The sequence below is a fragment of the Nelumbo nucifera genome, chromosome 5, assembly GCF_055504915.1.
Source record: "Nelumbo nucifera cultivar China Antique chromosome 5, China Antique-T2T, whole genome shotgun sequence".
In the NCBI taxonomy this organism is placed as follows: Eukaryota; Viridiplantae; Streptophyta; class Magnoliopsida; order Proteales; family Nelumbonaceae; genus Nelumbo; species Nelumbo nucifera.
This window is the reverse complement of record NC_142653.1, coordinates 51,072,901-51,096,848: the sequence shown is the minus strand read 5'-3', so window position 1 is coordinate 51,096,848 and position 23,948 is coordinate 51,072,901. Positions and strand designations below refer to the sequence as shown.

Sequence of the window (23,948 nt, the reverse complement as noted above, 5' to 3'; positions counted from 1 at the left end):
TTGTTTAGGACATAATAAAATTTAAATGTGCCCCAATGATCATTAATTTGTTTCAACTTTCAAGGAACTAGGGAACGAGATGTACTTCTGCCATTGTTTTATACGTCCTACTAGTACGAGAGGAATTTGTTCCTTACTGAAACATTTACCAAAATGGAGAGCTCCCCTCATTCAAATATTCGTAAGATTATCATCAAATAATTGCTTTCACACAAAAAAAAAAAAAATCATCAACACAAGAACATAGTGATGTTCTATTCTTTTATTTTATCAACACAAGGCAAATAAGTGCATCTATGAAGAGGAAGAGACTTCATACATCCAGGTCAAGGACTGAAGGATGAACCTTGTGGTAGTGGAATGGAGAGACTGCCTCCATAAACTCTTCATTGGACTCAAGGGCACCCATTTCCTCAGGCACAAGGCACACTTCCAAATTCACGCTCCCACCCCCCTCTTTCCCTGGGTGTGCAAACACCACCCCACCAAACTTGTTACCAAAGCCATTACCAACAGCTATGGGTTCTCCCCACCCAAAATCATTCCCATATATGTCAAATCTTGGCGAGCCCACAATCATCACACCACTCGGATCGAAGAGCTCACTTGGCTGGTAAACGGAGGGTGCCATCATCTTTTCTTCTATATACTTGCGCACCACACCGTCTGTGTGGTCGGCCACAGCTTGATGCAACATCAGTGCTGCCCACCCAAGGCCATGGCTTAGTAATTCTCCCACTGTTGTTGTCGCACTCACTGCCTGAATAGCACTTCCAAAGTAGTTTGGAGATAATGGTGGATTCAATCTTGGCCTGTTGTTGATGATCAACATGCAACTCGTTTTCTGGCTGAAATTTAACTCTCGCGCCTGTGTCGTGGCCCTCCAGAGCAAGGCAGACAACGCTTGCAATGAGGAGATGGTGGTCGTCTTGCACTCTGCATTGGCCTTTGCTTTGAGTCTTGCCATGGTGTGTGCTGAGAAATGGAAGAACCTCTCTCTGAGCATGGGTGGATTGTTTCTCTCAATGAACTCGTTGTGGTGATCAGAAAAGGGTAGGTTTACTATCGGACCATGGCGCCATTGGGAAACCAACGCTCAAGTATTGGTGGGTGTGAGATACCTTTATCTTTTATTTCTTTTCTACACACTTCGGACCAAGTATTGATGAAATGCCAGAATGAAGTGCCATCACCAATGACGTGGTTGAAGGAGCAACCCAGAAAGATGCCATCTAGTAACTCTGTGACTTGAACAGCTAGAAAAGGCATGGTGTGGCCGTCATGGTTGACAGCTCGATTGAGGGGAAAGAAGGAATGGACGATAGGGGGCACGTCAATTGGAGAGAGGACATCAGCTATCTTCAGGTCTGCTACAGAATGGATGAATTCAACACCTGGAGCGTCTCTGCAGTCCACAGAAATTGAGTAAGAATGTGGATTGTTGCTTTTCTGTGTGATGAAGCGGCCGGTAAGGGGAATGAAGTGAACAAGGGTGCAAGAAAGGGATTCCTTGAGCTGGCCAATGATAGTGGGAATGCTGGAGCGGTCTTCCTGGTTGATAGAAAATCGAGGTTTAGGGAAGAGAAGACCAGTTTGAATGTAATGCAGAGAGAGCAGAGAGAGATCCCATGGGTTTAAGTGGTAAATCTGCTTTTTTGATTCGTGTTGAAAGCATTGAGTTTTGATGATACATCTAGATATGTGACGTATAGTCGCAAGGGTTGCCATGGATGAGTTTTTGATAAAACAGGCAGAGACCAATTTGTGGAGGAATGAACTAATCCCGCTTAATCTCTTGCAAGATTTATAGATATAGAGGTGTCCTTGCAATTAATTAGATGCAATTTTCCGATGCTGGAAATCCCAACTTTTATTTTGATATAACTAAATAGGGGGAGGAGAAAATACCGACAGGTCCAACGTAGATTTCTGATTTCTTCCGTAGAGTTATAAACATTCAAAAGGACAAAATTCCACTATATACACCAGTGCCCGCGTGAATTGACCTTGAGCTGATTATTAGTTATTCTCGGATATATAAACTGCACTATATATATATATATATATTTCATAGTAGTGGGCATGATCACTGGTTCCACAAATAACCATGGCATTCAATTAATTAGAATTCCTAATAAAAGACATGGTGAATGGTAACTAGGTTCATGTTCTTTTCGTAAATTACAAACACTCCTTTGTATGCATGGGTTAGTGAAAAATGCCCCTTGAACTTTCATTTGGTATAAATGTTCCCTTTATTAGAGTTTCGTTAATTTCGGAAAAGATTTTTAGTCAACTGTTTAGAATTTTTTAAATCTCCAAACTACCTTTTTCTTATTTCTTTGACTGATTTATGATTTGATTAGATTTTGATTATAACATTGAATCCCTCTTATTTGTTCTAATAGATACCATACTACAAGAAAATCGGTTTAAGCCAACGATCGGCCTTAAGACTGCCGTCTTTGATCTAAGGCAGCGGTCTTTAATCTGCCCCCTAAATCTCTGCCGACTTAGGTCAAGACCGCTGCCCTTGAAGGCCGGCTCGAAATGGTTCAATTAATTCTAAAGTGGCGGTACGACAGAACCGCGAGATTTTTTTAGAAAGATTCTCCATTGGATAAATAATTCAAAAATAGAAAGAATCTAAATAAAGGCGCATACGCGGGGAGGTGGCCCCACTACTTCTTCAATCAGGTGGGGGGGTGGGGGCACCTAACCCACCTACCCAGTACCCACTCATCAATCACGGTGTTCAGCTGACTTGCACTGATAGACCCCTATTGTATTGGAATTAGGCGCCCATCTTTTGACTGTTGTCAACTAATCTCTTCAATGTTCAATTCTACTCTATGTTAGAACATTTAGGTTCATCTACAACATTTGGTGGGGTGATATAAACCCTATTGCCGGGATGCGCTCTTCCCGGGTGAGGTTGTTAGGTGGGCTGATATAAACCCGAGGCGGCTTCAGGGATTGGCCACCATCCATTGTATGATTCGGCTTTTCTTCCTTCCCTCTCCTTTCTTTCCTTTTCTCTCTCTCTTTTTTTTTTTCTTTTTTTTTAACCTCAATTTTCTTTTGATAGGTGAACTCTGCTCTTCACGCGCTGGCGTGTCAGTCCGCGATCCAGTCCAGTCGGGCCCTTGACATCAAGGTGGAGGCACGAAAACTCTACCGCAAGCTAGATTCGGCTCAGGAGAAGGCTCTTCGGGCGAAGGAGAGCGAAGCCCAAGAACTGCTGGTCCAGGACCAGGAGGGGCGAATCTCCTTGCAGGCCGAGGAGAATGCCAGGCTCAGGGAGCAGGTTTCTGCTATGGCTGCGAGGGAGGAGGAGCAGGTCGAAAAGAGGACGCAGCTTCAACAAAGGATTCGAAGCCTCGAGGCCATAATCCAGGAGCGGGCTCGGGCCTTTGATGCTGCTGTCGAGGAGGAGAGGACTAAGGCTGTAGATAGCTTCAAGGAGTCCTCGGAATTTCATGACCTCCAGGTCGAATATGGCGCGAGCTCCTACCGCTCTGGGTTTGAACTCTACAGACACCTGGATCGGCAAGAGTTCCCTGATCTCGACCTCAGGGCTATTACAATGAAGGGCCTGGCTCCTGAGGTGGCGGATGTAGAAAATGAGGAGTCTAACTCGTCGGAAGAGGAGAGTGACGACGAGATAGAAGTGGTGGATCCCTCTATGTGATGTGTTCTTTTTTTTTCTCTTAAACTTTTGATAAACTTTCCTGGGCTGTTGGGCCTGGTTTTTTGTAGAAAATCTCGGTACTTAATGAAATATTATTTTTGCTCAGAATGATTCTTTTCCGATCCATGTTATACGTATATAGGTTACCCGAGCTGTTGAGCTTCCGAGCTGGCAACAAGCGAGGGTAACCGAGGGGATCATTGTTCCGAATTACGCGAGTTACCCTGAACTATCAGGCTACCGAGCTTGGTAACGAGCAAGGGTAACCTTAGTAAAATTTTTCTAAGTTTCTTACCTTGAGCTGTCCGCATAGAAGCCGTTTGAATGTTGGTCCCCTAATGGGCCCGAACTATTATTGTTGCTGAGGTGGTGTAGGCATCGTGGGATTCGTGCCCGAGCTGTCTACACTTTCGATTCTACTAGGCGAGGCAGCGAGGTCTTATGCATTCTTCGGAGTCTCCGTTAGTTCGGTTTTGTAGCCCTTAGGCTCGGGGAGTGACTCGGAGTCCACTCCTAAGTTTTGCCCATGCCGTAGAGATGACTGGGACTTATTCGGTGCCGAGGTCCTTATCAGTTCGTTATCTTGGCCCTTAGGCTCTAGGAGCGACTCAGAGTCCACTCCTAAGCTTTTCCCATGCTGTAGAGGCGACTGGTACTTATTTGGTGCCGAGGTCCTTATTAGTTCGGCATCTTGGCCCTAAGGCTCTGGGAGCGACTCAGAGTCCACTCCTAAGCTATGCCCATGCCATAGAGGCGACTGGCACTTATTCGGTGCCGATGTCCTTATCAGTTCGGCATCTTGGCCCTTAGGCTATAGAAGCGACTCAGAGTCCACTCCAAAGCTTTGCTGATGGTCACAGGTAGTACTGCCGTAGATTGCTGATGTTCCAAGCTCGAGGTACTTGCCTACCTTTCGATGTTTGGAGCTCGTACGTACCTTCCCCGAGTATTCATTTTACTCGATAGGAACCTTCCCAGTTCGGTTCGAGCTTACCCATGCCGGGCTCAGGCACCATAACCTTTCGTAGGACTAGGTCGCCGACACAAAAGTGCCGCTTCCTGACCCGGTTGTTATAGTACCGAGCCACCTTTTGCTGGTATGCTGCGATCCGGATATAAGCGAGGTCCCGAACCTCTTCTATTAGGTCGAGGTTGGTGCAGAGCTCGTCATCGTTGGCCTCTTTGTCGTATGCTTCTAAGCGTAATGTAGGTACTTCAATTTCAGCTGGGATTACTGCCTCCATGCCGTAGGTGAGGTTAAAGGGGGTTTCACCTGTGGCAGTCTTGGTAGTAGTTCGGTAGGCCCATAGTATGCTGGGCAGTTCGGTAGGCTCATTGAGTTGCTACTTGTGCTGGCTAACCTGGATAATGCGTTGGCCTCAGCGTTCTCAGATCTTGAAATTTGCTTGATGAAGTACGATTGGAAGCCGCGTAGGGCTTCCCTGGCCTTGAATAGAGAGGCGGCCATGGTGGGGTCGCGAGCTTCATAATCGCCGGTTACCTGGTTGACCACGTGCTGTGAGTCGTTGCAGATGATGAGGTGCTTCACTTGTACTTCATTTGCTAACATGAGCCCAGCTACCAGCGCTTCGTATTCTGCCTCATTGTTGGATGCTGCGAACTCAAACCGAAATGCGTACTCCAGTTTCGCTCCGCTTGGGCCGTATAGGATGACTCCGGCTCCGCTTCCTTGTTGGTTCGATGATCCATCTATGTGAAGGATCCAGGGCACCTCGTTCCAGGTTGACTTCGTTCAGTCTAAGCTCTATAGCCCACTTTGTCAGTCTTCCGGATACCTCAGGCTTGAGCAGAACTTGCCTCAAGGGTTGGTTGGTAAGAACGATGACTGTATGGGCTTGAAAGTATGGTCGAAGTTTCCGAGCTACTTTGATCAGCGCATACGCCAACTTCTCGATCTCTGGGTACCTAGTTTCAGCTCCCTACAAAACTTTGCTCACGTAGTAGATAGGTCGTTGGAACCGATCTACTTCCTTTATTAGTACCGAGCTGACTACCTCGTCGCTCGCGGAGAGGTACAACTTCAAAACATCACCCTCCTCGGGTCGGGTCAAAACCGGGATGCTAGTTAGATACTTTTTTAGTTCGTCAAAGGCAAACTAGCATTCTTCAGTCCATTCAAAATCTTTGCTCTTCTTAATTGCCTTGAAAAAGGGTAGGCAACGGTCTACTGACTTGGACATGAAGAGGCTCAGGGCAGCCATACGGCCATTCAAACTCTAAACCTCTTTCAACTTGCGAGGGGGCTTCATATCCAAGATAGCCTTTATTTTTTTGGGGTTAGCTTCGATGCCACGTCGGCTAACTATGTAACCCAAAAATTTTCCCGAGGTGGCACCAAAGACGCCCTTGTTAGGGTTTAGTTTCATATTATGCTTGCGTAGGACTTTGAATACACATTGCAAATCATTTATCAGACAGCCCGAAAGTTGGGTCTTGACGACCATGTCATCTACAAAACATTCAACTTTGTCGCCAATCAGCAGCTCAAAAATTCGATTCACAAGTCTTTAGTAAGTTGCCCCGGCGTTTTTTAGCCCAAAAAGCATAACCTTATAACAGTAAAGGCCCAGTTCGGTAATGAAGGTCATTTTTTCTTCATCGACGGGATCCATCTTGATTTGGTTGTAGCCCGAATACGCATCCAGGAAGCTTAGCAACTCATGCCCCGAAGTCGCGTCCACCAGACGGTCAATTTTGGGGAGCAAGAAATAGTCCTTCGGGCAAGCTCGATTCAGGTCAGTATAGTTGATGCACATGCGCCATTTACCGTTGGCCTTCTTTACCAGACTGGGGTTGGCAACCCAGCTCGGGTAGTGGACCTCCTTGATGAAATTGGCCGTGAGAAGTTTCCCGACCTCCTCATCGACTATCCTCCAACGTTCCGGGGTGAGGTTGCGTTTCTTTTGTCTAACAGGCCTGACTATGGGTCAGTGTTTAATTGTGAGTTATTATCTTTGAATTTATGCCGAACATTTCTGCCGTGGACCATGCAAATATATCTAAATTTTTTATTAAGAAACTTACTAGTTGGGTCTGAAGAGGTTCTCCAACTGTTACCCCGATCTGGAGGGTCCTGGCCGGGTCTTCTTCCAAAGTCAGGATGAGGGCCATTCCCTTGGTCAATGTAGCTCGCTCTTCTGGGTATTCTATGGACCATTCGAGTTCAACGCTCTCTGCTAGCTTGGCTTTCCCCTTGAGGGCCGCAACGTAACACTTCTGGGACTTGAGCTAATTACCCCGGGCTACTCCTAGCCCGAAGTCCGTAGGGAACTTCATCGTCAGGTATTAGGTGGACACCACCGCACGAAGTGCGTGGGTGATGGGCAGCCCTATGATGGCATTGTATGGGGAAGGCGTTGCATCCACTAGAAGGTGTGCTCAAGCCTTGCTATACTAGGCCACGTCTCGACCTCTACAAGCAACAAGATCCGGCCAAGGGGCCTAACTTCTTCTCCACTGAAGCCCACTAGTGGGGTAGTTGCGGGCTGAAGGTCACTCTCCCGAAGCTGTAGCTTGTCGAAAGTGCTCCTGAATAGGATGTTAGCCGAACTTTCCGAATCCACCAAGATGCACCTGACTTCAAAGTCATTGATCTTCATCCTTATGACTATCGCGTCATTGTGGGGGTACTGGACTCCTCGTGCATCGTCCTCGATAAAAGATATGGGGTCCACGGACAGTGGGCGCTTTGGCGGGTTCTGTCCTTCATGCTCCAGTTCGTGGACTGAGGTCCTCTCTGCTGCCGAGGTGCAGCCTGCGACGATGGACCCGTCAGTAATCGTGTTGATCACCCCGCAGACTGGTCTTTCCCCGGGTGCTCTTTCCTGCTCAGCTTGTCTATTACTGGATTCGGGAGCATCTCTCCTCTGCTCCCCCTGTTGACCTGTCTGATTTTTATTACTTTTTTGTACAAAATTTTTCAAGTATCCGCGACGGATGAGTTCCTCAATCTCGTCGCGGAGGCTTTTACAATTCTCGGTACTGTGACCGTGATCTTTATGGAAATGACAATATACATTCTTATTCCTGGTGGCGAGGTCTCCCTTCATCCGGGGTGGCCACCTTACAGATGGAGCGTCTTTAATCGTTAGTCGTCACTAAAATTTCCCCTTGCCTCGCATTGAGAGGGGTGTAATTCATCCTTTCAACTAGAGGAGTTCAGGGGTGCCAACCTGACTTGCTGTCTCCCCTAGTCGGGGACTTGCTCTTCTTCCTCTTACCGCTTCCATGGTGCATCTTGTCATCATCTCTCCTCATTTCTGCTAGAGCCCCGGCCTTTTGGTTCATTTCCTCTTCAGTCTCGATGAATTGGTCAGCGAGCTTGAGGAAAGCGGTGATGTCCTTGGGCTTGTTCACCACTACGTGCCACTTGAACTCCCGGTGAATGACTCCTCTCTTGGCTGTGGTGAGTCTCACTATGGGGTCCAAGTTCGGGATCAAGAGGCAGGTGTCGTTGAAAAGCTTGATGTAACTCTGGATAGACTCTCCTTCTTTCTGGACTATGCCAAGAAGGCTTTCCTGCGACCTCGGACACTTATTTCTGGTGACGAAGTGCGAGGTGAATGCTTGCACGAACTGCGCCTAGCCCTGGATGACTCCAGATGGGAGATTTCTATACCACGTGCACGCTACCCCTCTGAAGGTGATGGAGAAGGAGACACACATGCAGGCTTCACTCGCCCCAGCAAGGTGCATCTGAGAGTGGAAGGAGTCCACATGGTCATTTGGGTCGAACGACCCGTCATACTTGTCTAGAGGCTGTACTTTAAAGTCTTTTGGCATAGGAGCTGCTAGGAGGTCGGGAGAGAGAGGAGATGGTACCAAGAGGAGAGGCGCGGTCTTTGTGACTCCCAAGCTCGCTCCCGTCTTACCCTTGGGTTGCTCAGGTTGGCTGGGCTCCGTGAGCTATTCAGGGATTATGGCATGGCGTGCCCTGGGACGCCGCCTCCGCTGCTTCTTGGCGGAATTCGTGTTGGTGCTGGTTGCTTCGGTGCTGTTAGGCCAGGCCTTGGCCTGGTGAGAATCTGGCTGATACTGGCTTTCACGAACCGAAGAGTCTCATTCTGAGTTTGCCGCCAGGACTTCGAACCAGTTGCTCGTCAGTGAGGCTTCTGGTCATGCACGCTGGGACGGACCGGCCTTGGAGGGGCGAGTGTCTTCCGATCCACCTTGTTGCCGCAAGGCGGTGGGAGCTATCGGCTCTCTCATGCTACGGGATGAGGCTTGGGAGGTTCCTTCTATGCGGGGAGGGCGGCTACTTTGGTGGTGGTAGAGTGGCTGCTGGTTCTGCGGCGTTATCAGGCACCACGGCGGGGCCAGCTATCGGCTTTGCTACAACGTCGGGAATTGCTGCTAATAGAAGTGACATAGGACTTGCTGTTGGTAGTGCTGGAGCTGTTGGACTTGCTGCATCTGGCTTGAATGGTCTGCACACACTGCACTAGGTCACCCAACTGGTTTTGCCCCATGGCAGGAGGGACCGTGGAGGGTTCAGTGAAGGTGGTGTTCGCCATAGGAGGGAATGGGGGGGTTCACCGCCTCGGCGACCTGGGGTAGGTCCAGCGTGGGGACCCCGAAGGTGCTAAGAGGTACTGTAAACGGACTGATATTTATGGGGGGAGCCTGAAGGTGCCCCTCGGGAGTGTTTGTTCCATTGTTCTGCCTGGCATTGCTAGAAGATGCCATTGATGCTGGTGAAAGTTTGGTATAGAAAGCTTTTCAAAACGTTTTTCACAGACAGCGCCAATTGATGATGCGCAATCCTATACTCCTAGCTGGAAGTGACTGTAATCCTACCTGGCGTCGGGATAGAGATACCTGCGTGAAGAGATGAAGGAACCCGGGGTTTCTCACCTGGCGGGAACACTCTGATGCTTAAGTTAGTACTCGGTTATGAGCTGAAAGAGAATAAGTTTGCAAGATGGAAAAACTAGAGAGTGGTGAATATGTGATACCTTGGCCCCTGGGGGGTTGCAATCTTTACGTACTAACTTTCTGGCAGGGGCTGATCCCAAATCTCTGTAGCGGCTATCTATTGTCAGGTAACGCTTCGAAATGATTGGCTGTCGACAGGACTAGGACTAGGGAGTAGGTGAGATACCTTGAGATTTTATCAGGTAACGCCTCTGTATCATTTAATCAATATGTTGTTAGATAACGCCTTGTGTCATTAGGATTGGGGAGTAGGTGAGCCAATCTGTTGTAAGGTAACACCTCTGTGTCATTTAATGTGAAGCATTTTATCAAGTTATAATTACATGTATGCACCTTGAGATATAGGGTTAAAGCTGCTTAATGAAAATTCCATAAGCCAAGACACCCTATTCACACAGTAATTTATAAGTAATATAGATATATATTCTTTTAATTTCGCGTAGGTGTTGAAAATATGGAATCTTGAAGCATTCCCTGAATATATGAAATCTGAAGCAAAAGGGATACAAAACAAATTCAATAGTTTTTTCTTGTTATTCTCCAACCTACTCTATTTGCATACTCGTACATCATGTGGGTTTTTATTTTATTTTTTTCAATTAAAAAGGCTGCTGCGTCATTAATAAAACGTGTTGTTACCATTCACTGCCTATATATATGTGGAGTCTCAAGTAAAAGAGATACAAAACAAGTTCTTAATTTCTTAAGGTTTTTTTTTCTTATTCTTCTCTCATATTCTGTTTTCACTCTTAGTCTCTGTTTTAATTTCATGGGCTACTTGCAGATCCATGCTACTGCATCGAATCGTAGGATCCTACAATCGATGTTAACTGCTCCTGGGATCAAGGGTAAGCATGTGAGCAACATTGCAACCGATGGTCTAATGGATTTGATCCAATCTATAGTATCAAACAACCAAGATATGAAGGATCCGTTCTACGTCCTGGACCTTGGGGTGGTGGTAAGTCTCATGGACAAGTGGAGACAATGCCTCCCCATTGCCCATCCTTTCTATGCTGTTAAATGTAATCCCCATCCAGCATTGCTTGGTGCCCTCGCAGCACTGGGAGCAAACTTTGACTGTGCAAGCCAGGAGGAGATTGAGGCTATCCTAGCGCTTGGGGTCTCGGCGGAGCGCATTGTCTATGCTAACCCGTGCAAGGCGGAGTCCCATATCAAGTATGCTGCTCAAGTCGGAGTTAATCTTACCACCTTTGACTCCCTGGATGAAATAGAAAAGATACAAAGGTGTCACCCAAAATGCTCGTTGTTGATTCGACTTAAGGTCCCAGAGGACAGTGGTGCGCTGCGTACTTTGGGAGCCAAGTATGGGGCATTGCCCGAAGAGGTGACGCCTCTTCTTGAAGCTGCACATAAAGCTCGGCTAGATGTGGTCGGGGTCTCATTCCATGTAGGCAGCAAGGTTGCTAATCCACAAATCTACAATAATGCAGTAGCAGCTGCTAAGGAGGTGTTTGATACTGCCGTGAAGTTTGACATGCCTAGAATGAGCATTCTCGATCTTGGTGGTGGCTTTACAGTTGGGCCAAAATTTGAAGAAATTTCTGTTATTATAGAAGAAGCCCTTAAGACTTACTTCTCCAATGAACCAAACTTGACTGTGATTGCTGAACCAGGGCGATTCTTTGCTGAGAAGCCGATCACCCTAGCAACCCGCATCATAGGGAAGCGTGTGAGAGGTAATCTGAAGGAATACTGGATCAATGATGGAATATATGGGTCTATGAATTGCTTGCGCACTGGTAATGCAATTCTGAGTGCACCAATTGTGGTCACTTCGAATTGGGGCAATGGCAAATTACCAGCATGTCGAGAGGACACATACCCATCGACCGTGTTTGGGCCAACGTGTGACTCAGGTGACACAATCTTTAAATGTCATCTTCTTCCCGAGCTACAACTGAACGATTGGCTTGTTTTTCCTAATATGGGTGCTTACACAACCAGCTCTGGATCCAACTTTAATGGCTTTAAAATATCATCCATCTCCACCTTCCTTGCCTTCTCAGATCAGATCTAAGCATTACTTCTTGAACCCCCCCGCCCTACCTCTCTCTTCTCTATCTATGGAATCCCGCGTAGAAAATAAGTTCCTGGACCAATGGAAGGACCATGCATGTCTTCTATTCTGAATGTAACTGCACCTTGTAATACTCGCTTTGAGAAATAAAAATTGTGATTATGATGACGTTGCGTTCTGTTCTATCGTATGAATGCTAATGTTTTCGTTAGGATTGTAAGACATGATTGAAAAATAGAACAGGTTTTTGCAGGGATCCTCTATAGACATAAATGACCCAATACGCCAAAAACCCCATTAATCTTGTGCATTTCTAGTTTATTTATTTCTTTACTATTCTTGATTTCTCTTTGATGTTGTCGGATCCGATGTGTTTCGAATCAATACCGCAGTTAGATAATTCTACCAACCGGTGAAATCGAGGTGGAAGGACGAAGCTGTACACCAAGATTTAGAATCAAGAAAAAGTTCAGAGGCCCGAGGAGTTGTTCCCCTGGTAGACACTCTAACGCTCAAATCAATAAAACAAAGGGTGAATGGTCGGGTCGAGCGGATGAGAATAACGTTGGTTCTGAGTAGAAGAAGCAAGATAAAAGTCTAAGGATCCAAAAGTCCCTTACCTTGAGTGGAGGTTACCTATTTATAGCCAAAGATCTGTGTCCAATTCGGATGAGGCTTCTAGGGTTGTCAGGATGAGGTTATCCATCGAGGTCTTCGAGATGAGTCCTCTTCCCCGGTGGAGTTGTCTTCTTTGGCCATACGGGACTCTCCTTCTTGGTTGCACTTATCTATTCCGTGTGGTGTCAGCGTGGATTTAAATATAAAATGGCCGTGGAGGCTGCCACGTGGTGTTCGTGGCCAGTTCAACCATAACCCAAGCACCACTCTCCCAATTCCGAAGTCAATGATTGAAGTGTTCGTTCGCGATTTGGTGTGGAAGAGCTCTAAGGTCCTCGGTTGAGGAACTTTGACTTCACTTGATTTTGCTTTTCCAAGTTGAGCGACCCAGGGTGAAACCGATCTGCTAGGTGAACCAGCCGGTTCAATGCCCATGCCATTTCTGAGACAAGTCGGTAGGTGCATCATTTCGTTTCCCCGAGGCTACACACGTGCGAAGAGTGGAGGTGTCATTTCATCTTCCCGAGGTGTCAAAGGGCGGCGTTGATTCGACGTCGGTAGCCGCTTTGGGTCCACTCCTCGCTGTTTGACTCCCGGGGATCTGGCCTGAATTAGGGCCTAACCCTAAGATTTGGGCTGAAGACCAAAGCCCTGACCAAGCCTGATCTTCCCAACCCAAGCCCAACCTGTATTGTAATTTGATGCACTCAGGTTGAATTCGGGTTAGTCGATGAACCCATTCTAAGGGGCGAATAAGGGGCGAATTTCAAGGGATGCCCAAAGATTGCGGAATAAGGGGCGAATTTCAAAATTTTTCTCTCCCTTCAACTGGGAATCATATTCCCTATTCAGAAAATCATATTTTCAAGGATCATTCTTGAACCTTTAACTGAACCCGATCTGAACCAAAAGGAGTAGAAGAGAATTATACCTGACACGGAGAAGTAGAATCTCCCAACGAAGGTGTTCACGCCCAAAGAAGGATCCAAAGACTGCTCCCACTGAAGATGGCGCAGTGCAAGTGGAGCAGAATCAGCAGTGTTCTTCTCCAAGAACTCTGTCCTTCGCAAGAATCAGCAAGATGAGACGTGAGCACAGCTTCCTTTCAATCCTTTCTTAAAGAACTGATGTCAAGATCCAATATTGACTTCTCCCACAACAGGAGATCGAACTGGCAAACAGGGCAGCAAGAACAGGGAGGCGACAAGAGAGTATTTGCAGGAAGCAGAATTCTCTCTTCTTTTCAGCACTAAAAAAACCTGTTAATCTGTGTCTAAAGGCTGCCGCCCCCTTCTTCTTTTATAATCTTAAAAAGATCAGCTCCTAATCAGATTAGGAGTTGCTAATCCAAATCACATTTGGGTTAGAAGTTCCTTTAAGTGATAAGGGATAATCCTTATCTTATCTGGAGATCAGATTAGTCATCTCCTAATCTAACTAGGAGGTTTCCAGATCTAAATCTTATTCAGATCTTGGACTCTCTAAGTGGATAGGGTCTAAGCCCAATCCTATTAGCTGATCCACTTCAGAATTCGCCCCTTTATTAACTAAATAAACAGCCCAGTTCGAATTGGGCTTTAGGCCCATTAAGCTTATGTGCTCACTTAACCCTCTCAACTGCTGCCCAGTTGGGCTTCCTTGTATGGCGTGGGACCCAAGCATTGATCTACACATCAGCCACATGGGTTCGGCCCAGCCTTTGTTACAAGGCCTGGCCGAATACACTTTTAAAGACAGTGCACCCCCTGAAACCCATCAAATGGGCTCTACAGGCCCAACACTTACCCTAAGAGGTCCCTGGGCCAAACCACCTTGTAACACCCAGGGACTGTGGGCAAATGCAAGATTAGCCCATCAGGTATTATCCTCAATGGTCTTACACTTAACCTCTTAGCCCATAATGATCATACACTGCCCGACAAGAGAGGACCTCTCCCTCGGCTGCAAGAAACAGTGTTGCACTCTCCACTCATATGGATCCCGGGAATTAAAACCTTCTTGCAAACATTTTAGAAACCATAATATATATACTTTTATATCTTATATAAAATATATTTTGCAAAACAAATCTCAACGGTTGAAATCGGCTGCCGGCAATCTTGGTTTCCATCAGTGAGAGTGCATCCCCGATCATTACCTTTGTCCGACAAAAGGGATGGTCCTGTCACTATGATCACCCACTCAGATGAATTCTCGGACTGTCCCAACATACCTAGGTTTTGACCCCTGGTAAGGATCTCACTGATTGGTACATCAAAGATAGCACAATCCGACACCTAGTGTAGTATCATAATCGAGTCTAGGGGTCGGGTGTAACTTTCCAGTTTTGCCCATCAATCTCCAAGGTCCAGGGCAATACTGGAAATCTGGTCCAGTTCAAAGATTCAATTAATCCTACACTATATGTGCCTAGGGTCTCACCCTGGCAGCTGAGACAGGCCACCCCAACCGACTTGTTGGCACCACAGTGTCAGCCTTGTCAGGATAGGTCTCCCCAAACCGACTCACTGGCTGTGAACATTCTAAACTAACACGAGTCTCATTAAGTGTCCAGTTTAAGGGTATTACACAAAAACATACCAAGGGAACATGAATCAAATATGCACCTTTATTCATTTACAATAAACTCATAAAGTACATCATTCTGATTGAAGCTAAGGGCATACAAAACTGTCTAACAGCTCCCACTTGCACTTAGGTCCAATCAGGTGCTAGCCGGAGTCCCATGCTTTCCACGTGTTTCTCAAACACTTTCTGTGATAGTGGCTTTGTCAATGGGTCTGCTACATTTTCCGCTGACGCTACCTTCTGAATTAGGACATCCCCTCTACTAACAATCTCCCGCAGTACGTGGTACTTCCTCTCGATGTGTTTCGACTTCGAGTGGGCTCGTGGCTCCTTAGCCTGAGCAATGGCTCCATTGTTGTCACACAACAATGGGATGGGTGATGTGCTGGATGGAACTACTCCCAACTCGTGAACGAACTTCTTCATCCACACGGCTTCTTTGGCAGCCTCACTTGCGGCAATGTACTCGGCCTCGGTCGTGGAGTCTGCAGTGGACCCCTGTTTGCTGCTTTTCCAGCAAACAACACACGATCCTATCGTGAAAACATATCCAAATGTAGACTTTCTATCATCTGGGTCTGACTGGAAATCGGCATCTGTATACCCTTGGATCTGTAGTGAGCTACCGTCGAATACTAGACAAAACTCTTTTGTCCTTCAAAGGTACTTAAGTATGTTTTTCACAGCAGTCCAATGCTCCTGCTTGGGTTGGCCTGAAATCTGCTTACTACACTCACTGCCTGAGCTATGTCAGGACGAGTGCACAGCATGGCATACATGATGCTCCCTACGGCTGAGGCATAAGGAACGTCTTTCATGCCATCAATCTCCTCAGAAGTCCTGGGAGACATCTTCTTGAAGAGAGTGACTCCGTGCCTAAAAGGAACATTTCCTTTCTTGGAGTTTTCCATGCTGTATCTCTTGACTATTTTATCAATGTAAGCAGATTGGGATAATCCTATTATCCGCTTCGATCTATCTCTATAGAGTCGAAGACCCAGTATATAGGAGGCTTCTCCAAAATCTTTCATGGAGAATTGCTGTGAAAGCCATACTTTCACCGTAGTTAACATTCCTACATCATTCCCAATGAGTAGAATGTCATCTACATACAGAACCAAGAAGGTAACCTTATCCCCACAGTACTTCCTATAGACACAGGGTTCATCCGGATTCTGCTCGAAGTCAAACGATTTGGCAGCAGAGTTAAAACGGATGTTCCAACTTCTAGAAGCTTGCTTAAGTCCATAAATGGATCTGTTAAGTTTACATACCATGTTTTCCTAACTTGCAGCAATGAAGCCTTGCGGCTGCTGCATATAGATATCTTCAGTAAGATCTCCATTCAGGAATGCAGTTTTGACATCCATCTGCCAAATCTCATAATCATGGTATGCTGCTACAACTAGCAGGATCCTAATGGATTTAAGCATGGCCACAGGCGAAAAGGTTTCCTCATAATCGATGCCCTCTTTCTGAGTGTACCCTTTCGCCACCAAACGAGCCTTGAAGGTCTCAACCTTACCATCGAAGCCCTTCTTCCTCTTGTAAATCCATTTGCAACCGATTGCTTTTACCTCGGAGGGCGGATCTACTAGAGTCCAGACTCCATTGGTCTCCATTGAGTCCATCTCTACTCTCATGGCCTCCACCCACTTCTGGGAATCTATGTCCAACATAGCTTCTGCGTAAGTCACGGGATCCTCCTCACTAGTCAAGGTTTCCACCAGGTAACTATCCTGGTCATAACCATAATGGACTGGTGGCCTAGATACCCGAGTGGATCTTCTAAGTTGGTCACTACCTGGAACTTGTGGGACATCTCCCACTACTCCTGAGCTCTCCTCATCAAGAACAACTTCCTGACGATGGGTGTCCAGGATGTAATCGGTTTCCAAGAATTGTGCATTTCGACTGCAGAACACTTTCTGCTCACCTGGGTCATAGAATAGATAACCTACAGAGCCTTTTGGGTAGCCTACAAATAGGCAACGACTGGTCTTGGATTCCAACTTGTTTGCGCTGGTTCTTTTAACGTGTGCTGGACAACCCCAAATCTTCAAGTGTCTGACACTTGGTTTCTTTCCGGTCCAAAGTTCATATGGAGTATTCGGAACGGATTTGGTTGGAACTCTATTCAGCACATAAATCGCAATCTCTAATGCGTAACCCCAAAAGGATGTGGGTAACTCTGAGTGTATGAGAAGCGACCGGACCATATCTAATAAGGTACTATTCCTCCTCTCTGAAACACCGTTAAGTTGTGGTGTAGCAGGAGGTGCCAATTGTGATAATATCCCATTTTGCCTTAAGTAGTCCCTGAATTCGTTAGAGAGATACTCGCCACCTCGATCTGATCGAAGGGCTTTAATCCCTAACTGTTTCTCGACCTCTTGTCTAAACTCTTTGAACTTTTCAAAGGATTCAGACTTGTGTCTCATTAGGTACACGTAACCATATCGTGAAAAATCATCTGTGAAGGTGATGAAATACACGTGTTGATTTCGTGTCCTAACACTCAGGGGACCACATACATCAGTATGTATTAGGTCAAGTGTGCCTGTACATCTTTCAGGCTTACCGTTAAATGGCCCTTTTGTCATCTTGCCTTGTAGGCAAGGCTCACAGGTGGGAAGATCTTCTACAGTTAGAAAATCCAAAGGACCATCCTTTACCAACCTTGTGATTCGGTCAACACCGATGTGGCCAAGTCGGTAATGCCACAGACACGTGGGATTAACTATATCACGGGCTCTCTTTTTGGGGATTTCAGCCGATGTAGTTTCGGTTATGTTAGTTTCTAGAAAAGGATGTAGAACATAGAGACCGTTCTCCAGTTCCCCGTATGCGATGAATCTGTTATTTCTTTTAATAGTAATCGTATTACTAAAGAAGACAGAATAACTATCTGCACACAGTTTTGAGACAGAAATCAAATTTCTTCTTAAATTTTGTACATAAAGACAATCTTTCAGTACAATTATTCCTTCTCTAAAACATAATTCCACGGTTCCTATGGCCGCGGCTGCAACAGTTGCAGTAGTCCCCAAGTAGAGTGTTACTTCTCCTTCACTCAGCCTTCTGCTTACCTTGAACCCCTGCAGTGAGTTACACGCATGAGTTGAAGCCCCGGAGTCAATACACCAGGACGCAAAAGCTACCAACAAATTGGTTTCTATAACACAAGTTTCGAAGTTACCTTTCTTGGATTCCAGGTAGGCAGGACAATTCCTTTTCCAGTGGCCGGTCTTCTTGCAAAAATGACAGGCATCTGATGCCTTGTCCTTCCTCTATTTCTTGGGTTTGGCAGCCTTCTTCTGGGGCTTTCTCTTTGCCTTCCTTTTCTTGCCCGATTTGCCAGTTTCAACAAGCATGGCAATGGGCTCATCCTTTCTAATCAATTCTTCGGCCCTCTACAACATATTGCTGAGTTCCTGCAAGCTGACGTTCAGCTTGTTCATGTTGTAGTTCATGATGAATGGATTAAAGGATGGAGGCAGAGAGTTGAGAATAGGATCAATCTGAGTTACCAGATCCAGCCCGGATCCAAGAGCCTCTAGTTCGTTGATATAGCCCATCATCCAGAGACAATGGTCGTGAACTTGTTGGCCCTTGGTCATTTGCGCGGTCATGAACTGTTTCAAGACCTTCTGCCGAGTAGAACGATTCTGCTCTTCGTACATTGTCCTAAGACTGTCCAATACGTCCTTAGCAAGTTCGATCTGATCGAACTACCTCTGAATCGGATTGTCTAAGGAGGCAATGATATAGCAGCGGGCAAGGGAGTTTTTCTCCTCCCATTCTTGGTATTCTCTCATTCGAGCCTCAGAAGCCCTATCTCCCGGACGATCTGGGGTAGGATTCTTGGCTACTTTGTCCAATTTCTCAGAGGTTAAGACCAACATAAGGTTCCTGTACTAGTCAGCATAGTTTGGGCCTTTCAACTTGTTGTCATCAAGTAGCTTTGCAAATGATCTGTTTGCCATTTTCTGATAAAAGAGCAAACATCAGTCCACAACCTAATTTGATTCATGTTCATTTCATAGATATGGATTTTAATCTACAATCCATTTCCATTTATTCATCTCTGAGATTTCCCTCCTTTCTCAGTGACGGAGACTATGGGTTGTCTCTAGAAATGCGGGAAATCACATAGGGTGCATGAGGCCAACTGTTTCAGCTGCATAACCCCACCACCTTTCTGTGAAGGATCATATCCACTCATCATATGAGTTTTCCCTTTGGCCTCTGTCAGACAAGGTTCAGAGCCGTTTTCAGGTAAACCTTTCTATCCAGTGAGTGCTAACCCATCATATTCGTGAACGCCAAGGTACCGTGAGAGAGTTCCCATTTTCTGGTGAAGCCCCTCCCACATCGGTCTATGACGCCCCTATCATCTTATGAAACACTTAGACAAGCCCAACAGCAAATGGATAGCCCATTTTTTGGTGTGTTTCCTCATTACTGAAGGACCCATCCTCGTGCTAATGATGGAAGGCCTTTAGAGAGTTCATCATATGAATCTCCCTATCACATACACTCATATTAGCTGGAGGGAACAGATAATTACGCCCTAGTTCTATCTTTAGGTCAAACCAAAGTGGCTCCCACTGACTTTCATAAAGCCAGATTTTGGTGGGCCTAAATCAGCTAGGGTTCCGCACGAGACCTCATGATGAGGTGTGGGGTCCACCACTGAGGGAGGTCATCCAATGACCAAAAGGGACACCATGGCAATGATGTGCATTCAGCCATGGTGTGTACAAGAGCCACTGTCGATTGAGCATGGGCCAAGCACTTATGGCCCATGTACGTAGCACATCACACATCCACACATCTTATGTAGGGATAAATTGATCCAATCAATTAATTATCTGTAAAGCCCATTTGCAGCCCATTTTAAATCCATAATATTAACCATTAATATTATTTAGGTATATGGGCCGAACGGTTCAACCCATATAGCTTTATGTGTTAAGTGGGCTTTTAGCAGTTTTAACTATTTAAAACTGGGCCTTTACAGGTTGGGCCGAATTAACCATTTAATTAAATATCAATCCTTAGGCCCATTAGTGGGAAAATTAGGGCTGACTTTCAGCCTTGATTTAAACCCTAGATTCGGTCCAAACAGTTTGAACCAATCTTGGTTCGAATGGGTCTAGGGTTTGATCTTTAATTAAATCTTTAATTCAAGAAAATAATCTGAAATTAATTACTGATAAAAGAAAATCAAGAATCAGTCAAACAGGGCTGTTCGCACAATCCATCATGCAAAACAGAGGTTAGATCACAGAATGCAGTTTCACAAACTGCAAATCGCAGATAGCGATTCTCCCATCTACGAAATCTTCTTCTCTGCAAAATCTCCATTTCTGCGCCGCCATCTTCGATCCAAAATTAAAATAAATAGAAATCCTATTTCTATTAATAATTACATCAGATCGAATACCTATACATTGAGTCTAGAAAATAAAGAAAATTATTTACAGACCAAATGTAATAAATAAATCAAGAAACTGCAAATCTTGCAGGTTCCCTGCGCAAACCAAGATTTCGATCTCCTCTTGTACGAACAGCCCATAAATCAAGAAAATCATAAAGAACAATTCTAAATAATAATCAGATTTATATAAAATTAATTTCAGATTATTCGCCCATTAATTTTGGGAACAAATTTCCCAAAACCCATATCTATGCAAATCGGGTAGAACACCTTCTGCCCAATTGCGTAGGTTCAGATCTGAAACAAGATGGTTCAAGATTTGAACCATGGCTCTGATACCACTGAAGGGATGAGAGATTCATCCCATGGACACCCAAAGATTGCGGAATAAGGGGCGAATTTCAAAATTTTTCTCTCCCTTCAACTGGGAATCATATTCCCTATTTAGAAAATCATATTTTCAAGGATCATTCTTGAACCTTAAACTGAACCCGATCTGAACCAAAAGGAGTAGGAGAGAATTATACCTGATATGGAGAAGTAGAATCTCCCAACGAAAGTGTTCACGCCCAAGGAAGGATCCAAAGACTGCTCCCACTGAAGATGGCGCAGTGCAGGTGGAGCAGAATCAGCAGTGTTCTTCTCCAAGAACTCTGTCCTTCGCAAGAATCAGCAAGATGGAACGTGAGCACAGCTTCCTTTCAATCCTTTCTCAAAGAATTGATGTCAAGATCCAATATTGACTTCTCCCACAACTGGAGATCGAACAGGCAAACAGGGCAGCAAGAACAGGGAGGCGGCAAGAGAGTATTTGCAGGGAGCAGAATTCTCTCTTCTTTTCAGCACTAAAGAAAACCTGATAATCTGTGTCTAAAGACTGCCGCCCCCTTCTTCTTTTATAATCTTAAAGGGATCAGCTCCTAATCAGATTAGGAGTTGCTAATCCAAATCACATTTGGGTTAGAAGTCCCTTTAAGTGATAAGGGATAATCCTTATCTTATCTGGAGATCAAATCAGTCATCTCCTAATCTAACTAGGAGGTTTCCAGATCTAAATCTTATTCAGATCTTGGACTCTCTAAGTGGATAGGGTCTTAGCCCAATCCTATTAGCTGATCCACTTCAGAATTCGCCCATTTATTAACTAAATAAACAACCCAGTTCGAATTGGGCTTTAGGCCCATTAAGCTTATGTGCTCACTTAACCCTCTTAACTGCTGCCCAGTTGGGCTTCCTTGTATGGCGTGGGACCCAAGCATTGATCTACACATCAGCCACATGGGTTCGGCCCAGCCTTTGTTACAAGGCCTGGCCGAATACACTGTTAAAGACAGTGCACCCCCTGAAACCCATCAAATGGGCTCTACGGGCCCAACACTTACCCTAAGAGGTCCCTGGGCCAAGCCACCTTGTAACACCCAGGGACTGGGGGAAAATGCAAGATTAGCTCATCAGGTATTATCCTCAATGGTCTTACACTTAACCTCTCAGCCCATAATGATCATACACTGCCTAACAAAAGAGGACCTCTCCCTCGGCTACAAGGAACAGTGTTTTACTCTCCACTCATATGGATCCCGGGAATTAAAACCTTCTTGCAAACATTTTAGTAACCAATATATATATACTTTTATATCTTATATAAAATATATTTTGCAAAACAAATCTCAGCGGTTGAAATCGGCTGCCGGCAGTCTTGGTTTCCATCAGTGAGAGTGCATCCCTGATCATTACCTTTGTCCGACAAAGGGGCTGGTCCTGTCACTATGATCACCCACTCAGATGAATTCTCGGACTGTCCCAACATACCCAGGTTTTGACCCCCGGTAAGGATCTCACTGATTAGTACATCAAAGATAGCCCAATCCGACACCTAGTGTAGTATCATAATCGAGTCTAGGGGTCGGGTGTAACTTTCCAATTTTGCCCATCAATCTCCAAGGTCCAAGGCAATACTGGAAATCTGGTCCAGTTCAAAGATTCAATTAATCCTACTCTGTATGTGCCTAGGGTCTCACCCTGGCAGCTGAGACAGGCCACCCCAACCGACTTGGTGGCACCACAGTGTCAGCCTTGTCAGGATAGGTCTCCCCAGACCGACCCACTGGCTGTGAACATTCTAAACTAACACGAGTCTCATTAAGTGTCCAGTTTAAGGGTATTACACAGAAACATACTAAGGGAACATGAATCAAATATGCACCTTTATTCATTTACAATAAACTCATAAAGTACATCATTCTGATTGCAGCTAAGGGCATGCAAAACTGTCTAACAGGTCCTAGAGGACAGTGGTGCGCTGCATACTTTGGGAGCGAAGTATGGGGCATTGCCCGAAGAGGTGACGCCTCTTCTTCAAGCTGCACATAAAGCTCGGCTAGATGTGGTCGGGGTCTCATTCCATGTAGGCAGCAAGGTTGCTAATCCACAAATCTACAATGATGCAGTAGCAGCTGCTAAGGAGGTGTTTGATACTGCCGTGAAGCTTGACATGCCTAGAATGAGCATTCTCGATCTTTGTGGTGGCTTTACTGTTGAGCCAAAATTTGAAGAAATTGCTGTTATTATAGAAGAAGCCCTTAAGACTTACTTCTCCAATGAACCAAACTTGACTGTGATTGCTGAACCAGGGCGATTCTTTGCTGAGAAGCCGATCCCCCTAGCAACCCGCATCATAGGGAAGCGTGTGAGAGGTAATCTGAAGGAATACTGGATCAATGATGGAATATATGGGTCTATGAATTGCTTGCGCACTGGTAATGCAATTCTGAGTGCACCAATTGTGGTCACTTCGAATTGGGGCAATGGAAAATTAGCAGCATGTCGAGAGGAGATTAGCACATACCCATTGACCGTGTTTGGGCCAACGTGTGACTCAGGTGACACAATCTTTAAATGCCATCTTCTACCAGAGCTACAACTGAACGATTGGCTTGTTTTTCCTAATATGGGTGCTTACACAACCAGCTCTGGATCCAACTTTAATGGCTTTAAAATATCATCCATCTTCACCTTCCTTGCCTTCTCAGATCAGATCTAAGCATTACTTCTTGAACCCCCCCGCCCTACCTCTCTCTTCTCTATCTATGTAATCCAGCGTAGAAAAGAAGTTCCTGGACCAATGGAAGGACTATGCATGTCTTCTATTCTGAATGTAACTGCACCTTGTAATACTCGCTTTGAGAAATAAAAATTGTGATTATAATGATGTTGCGTTCTGTTCTATGGTATGAATGCTAATGTTTTCGTTAGGATTGTAAGACATGATTGAAAAATAGAACAGGTTTTTGCAGGGATCCTCTATAGACATAAATGACCCAATACGCCAAAAACCCCATAAATCTTGTGCATTTCTAGTTTATTCATTTCTTTACTATTCTTGATTTCTCTTTGATGTTGTCAGATCCGATGTGTTTTGAATCAATACCGCAGTTAGATAATTCTACCAACTGGTGAAATCGAGGTGGAATGACGAAACTGTACACCAAGATTTAGAATCAAGAAAAAGTTCAGAGGCCCGAGGAGTTGTTCCCATGATAGACAATCTAACGTTCAAGTCAATAAAACAAAGGGTGAATGGTCGGGTCGAGTGGATGAGAATAACGTTGGATCGAAGCAGAAGAAGCAAGATA

The 23,948-nt window shown here is 45.4% G+C and overlaps 1 protein-coding gene and 2 pseudogenes across 2 annotated transcripts; 2 read left to right on the top strand and 1 right to left on the bottom strand.

Moving 5' to 3' along the window:
* Positions 1–202: 202 nt before the first annotated feature.
* Positions 203–1,773, bottom strand: LOC104596856 (putative acetyltransferase At3g50280; annotated as a pseudogene).
* An 8,539-nt stretch (positions 1,774–10,312) lies between these two features.
* LOC104596855 (ornithine decarboxylase pseudogene) lies at positions 10,313–11,855 on the top strand (annotated as a pseudogene). Its single transcript, XR_016076550.1, has one exon. The product of XR_016076550.1 is annotated as an ornithine decarboxylase pseudogene (transcript).
* A 21-nt stretch (positions 11,856–11,876) lies between these two features.
* Positions 11,877–23,528, top strand: LOC104588735 (ornithine decarboxylase-like). Its single transcript, XM_088888254.1, has 2 exons — positions 11,877–11,903; positions 22,595–23,528. The coding sequence occupies exons 1-2, from the start codon at positions 11,877–11,879 to the stop codon at positions 23,354–23,356; spliced, it is 789 nt and encodes a 262-aa protein (XP_088744380.1). The 3' UTR covers positions 23,357–23,528.
* Positions 23,529–23,948: the final 420 nt, after the last annotated feature.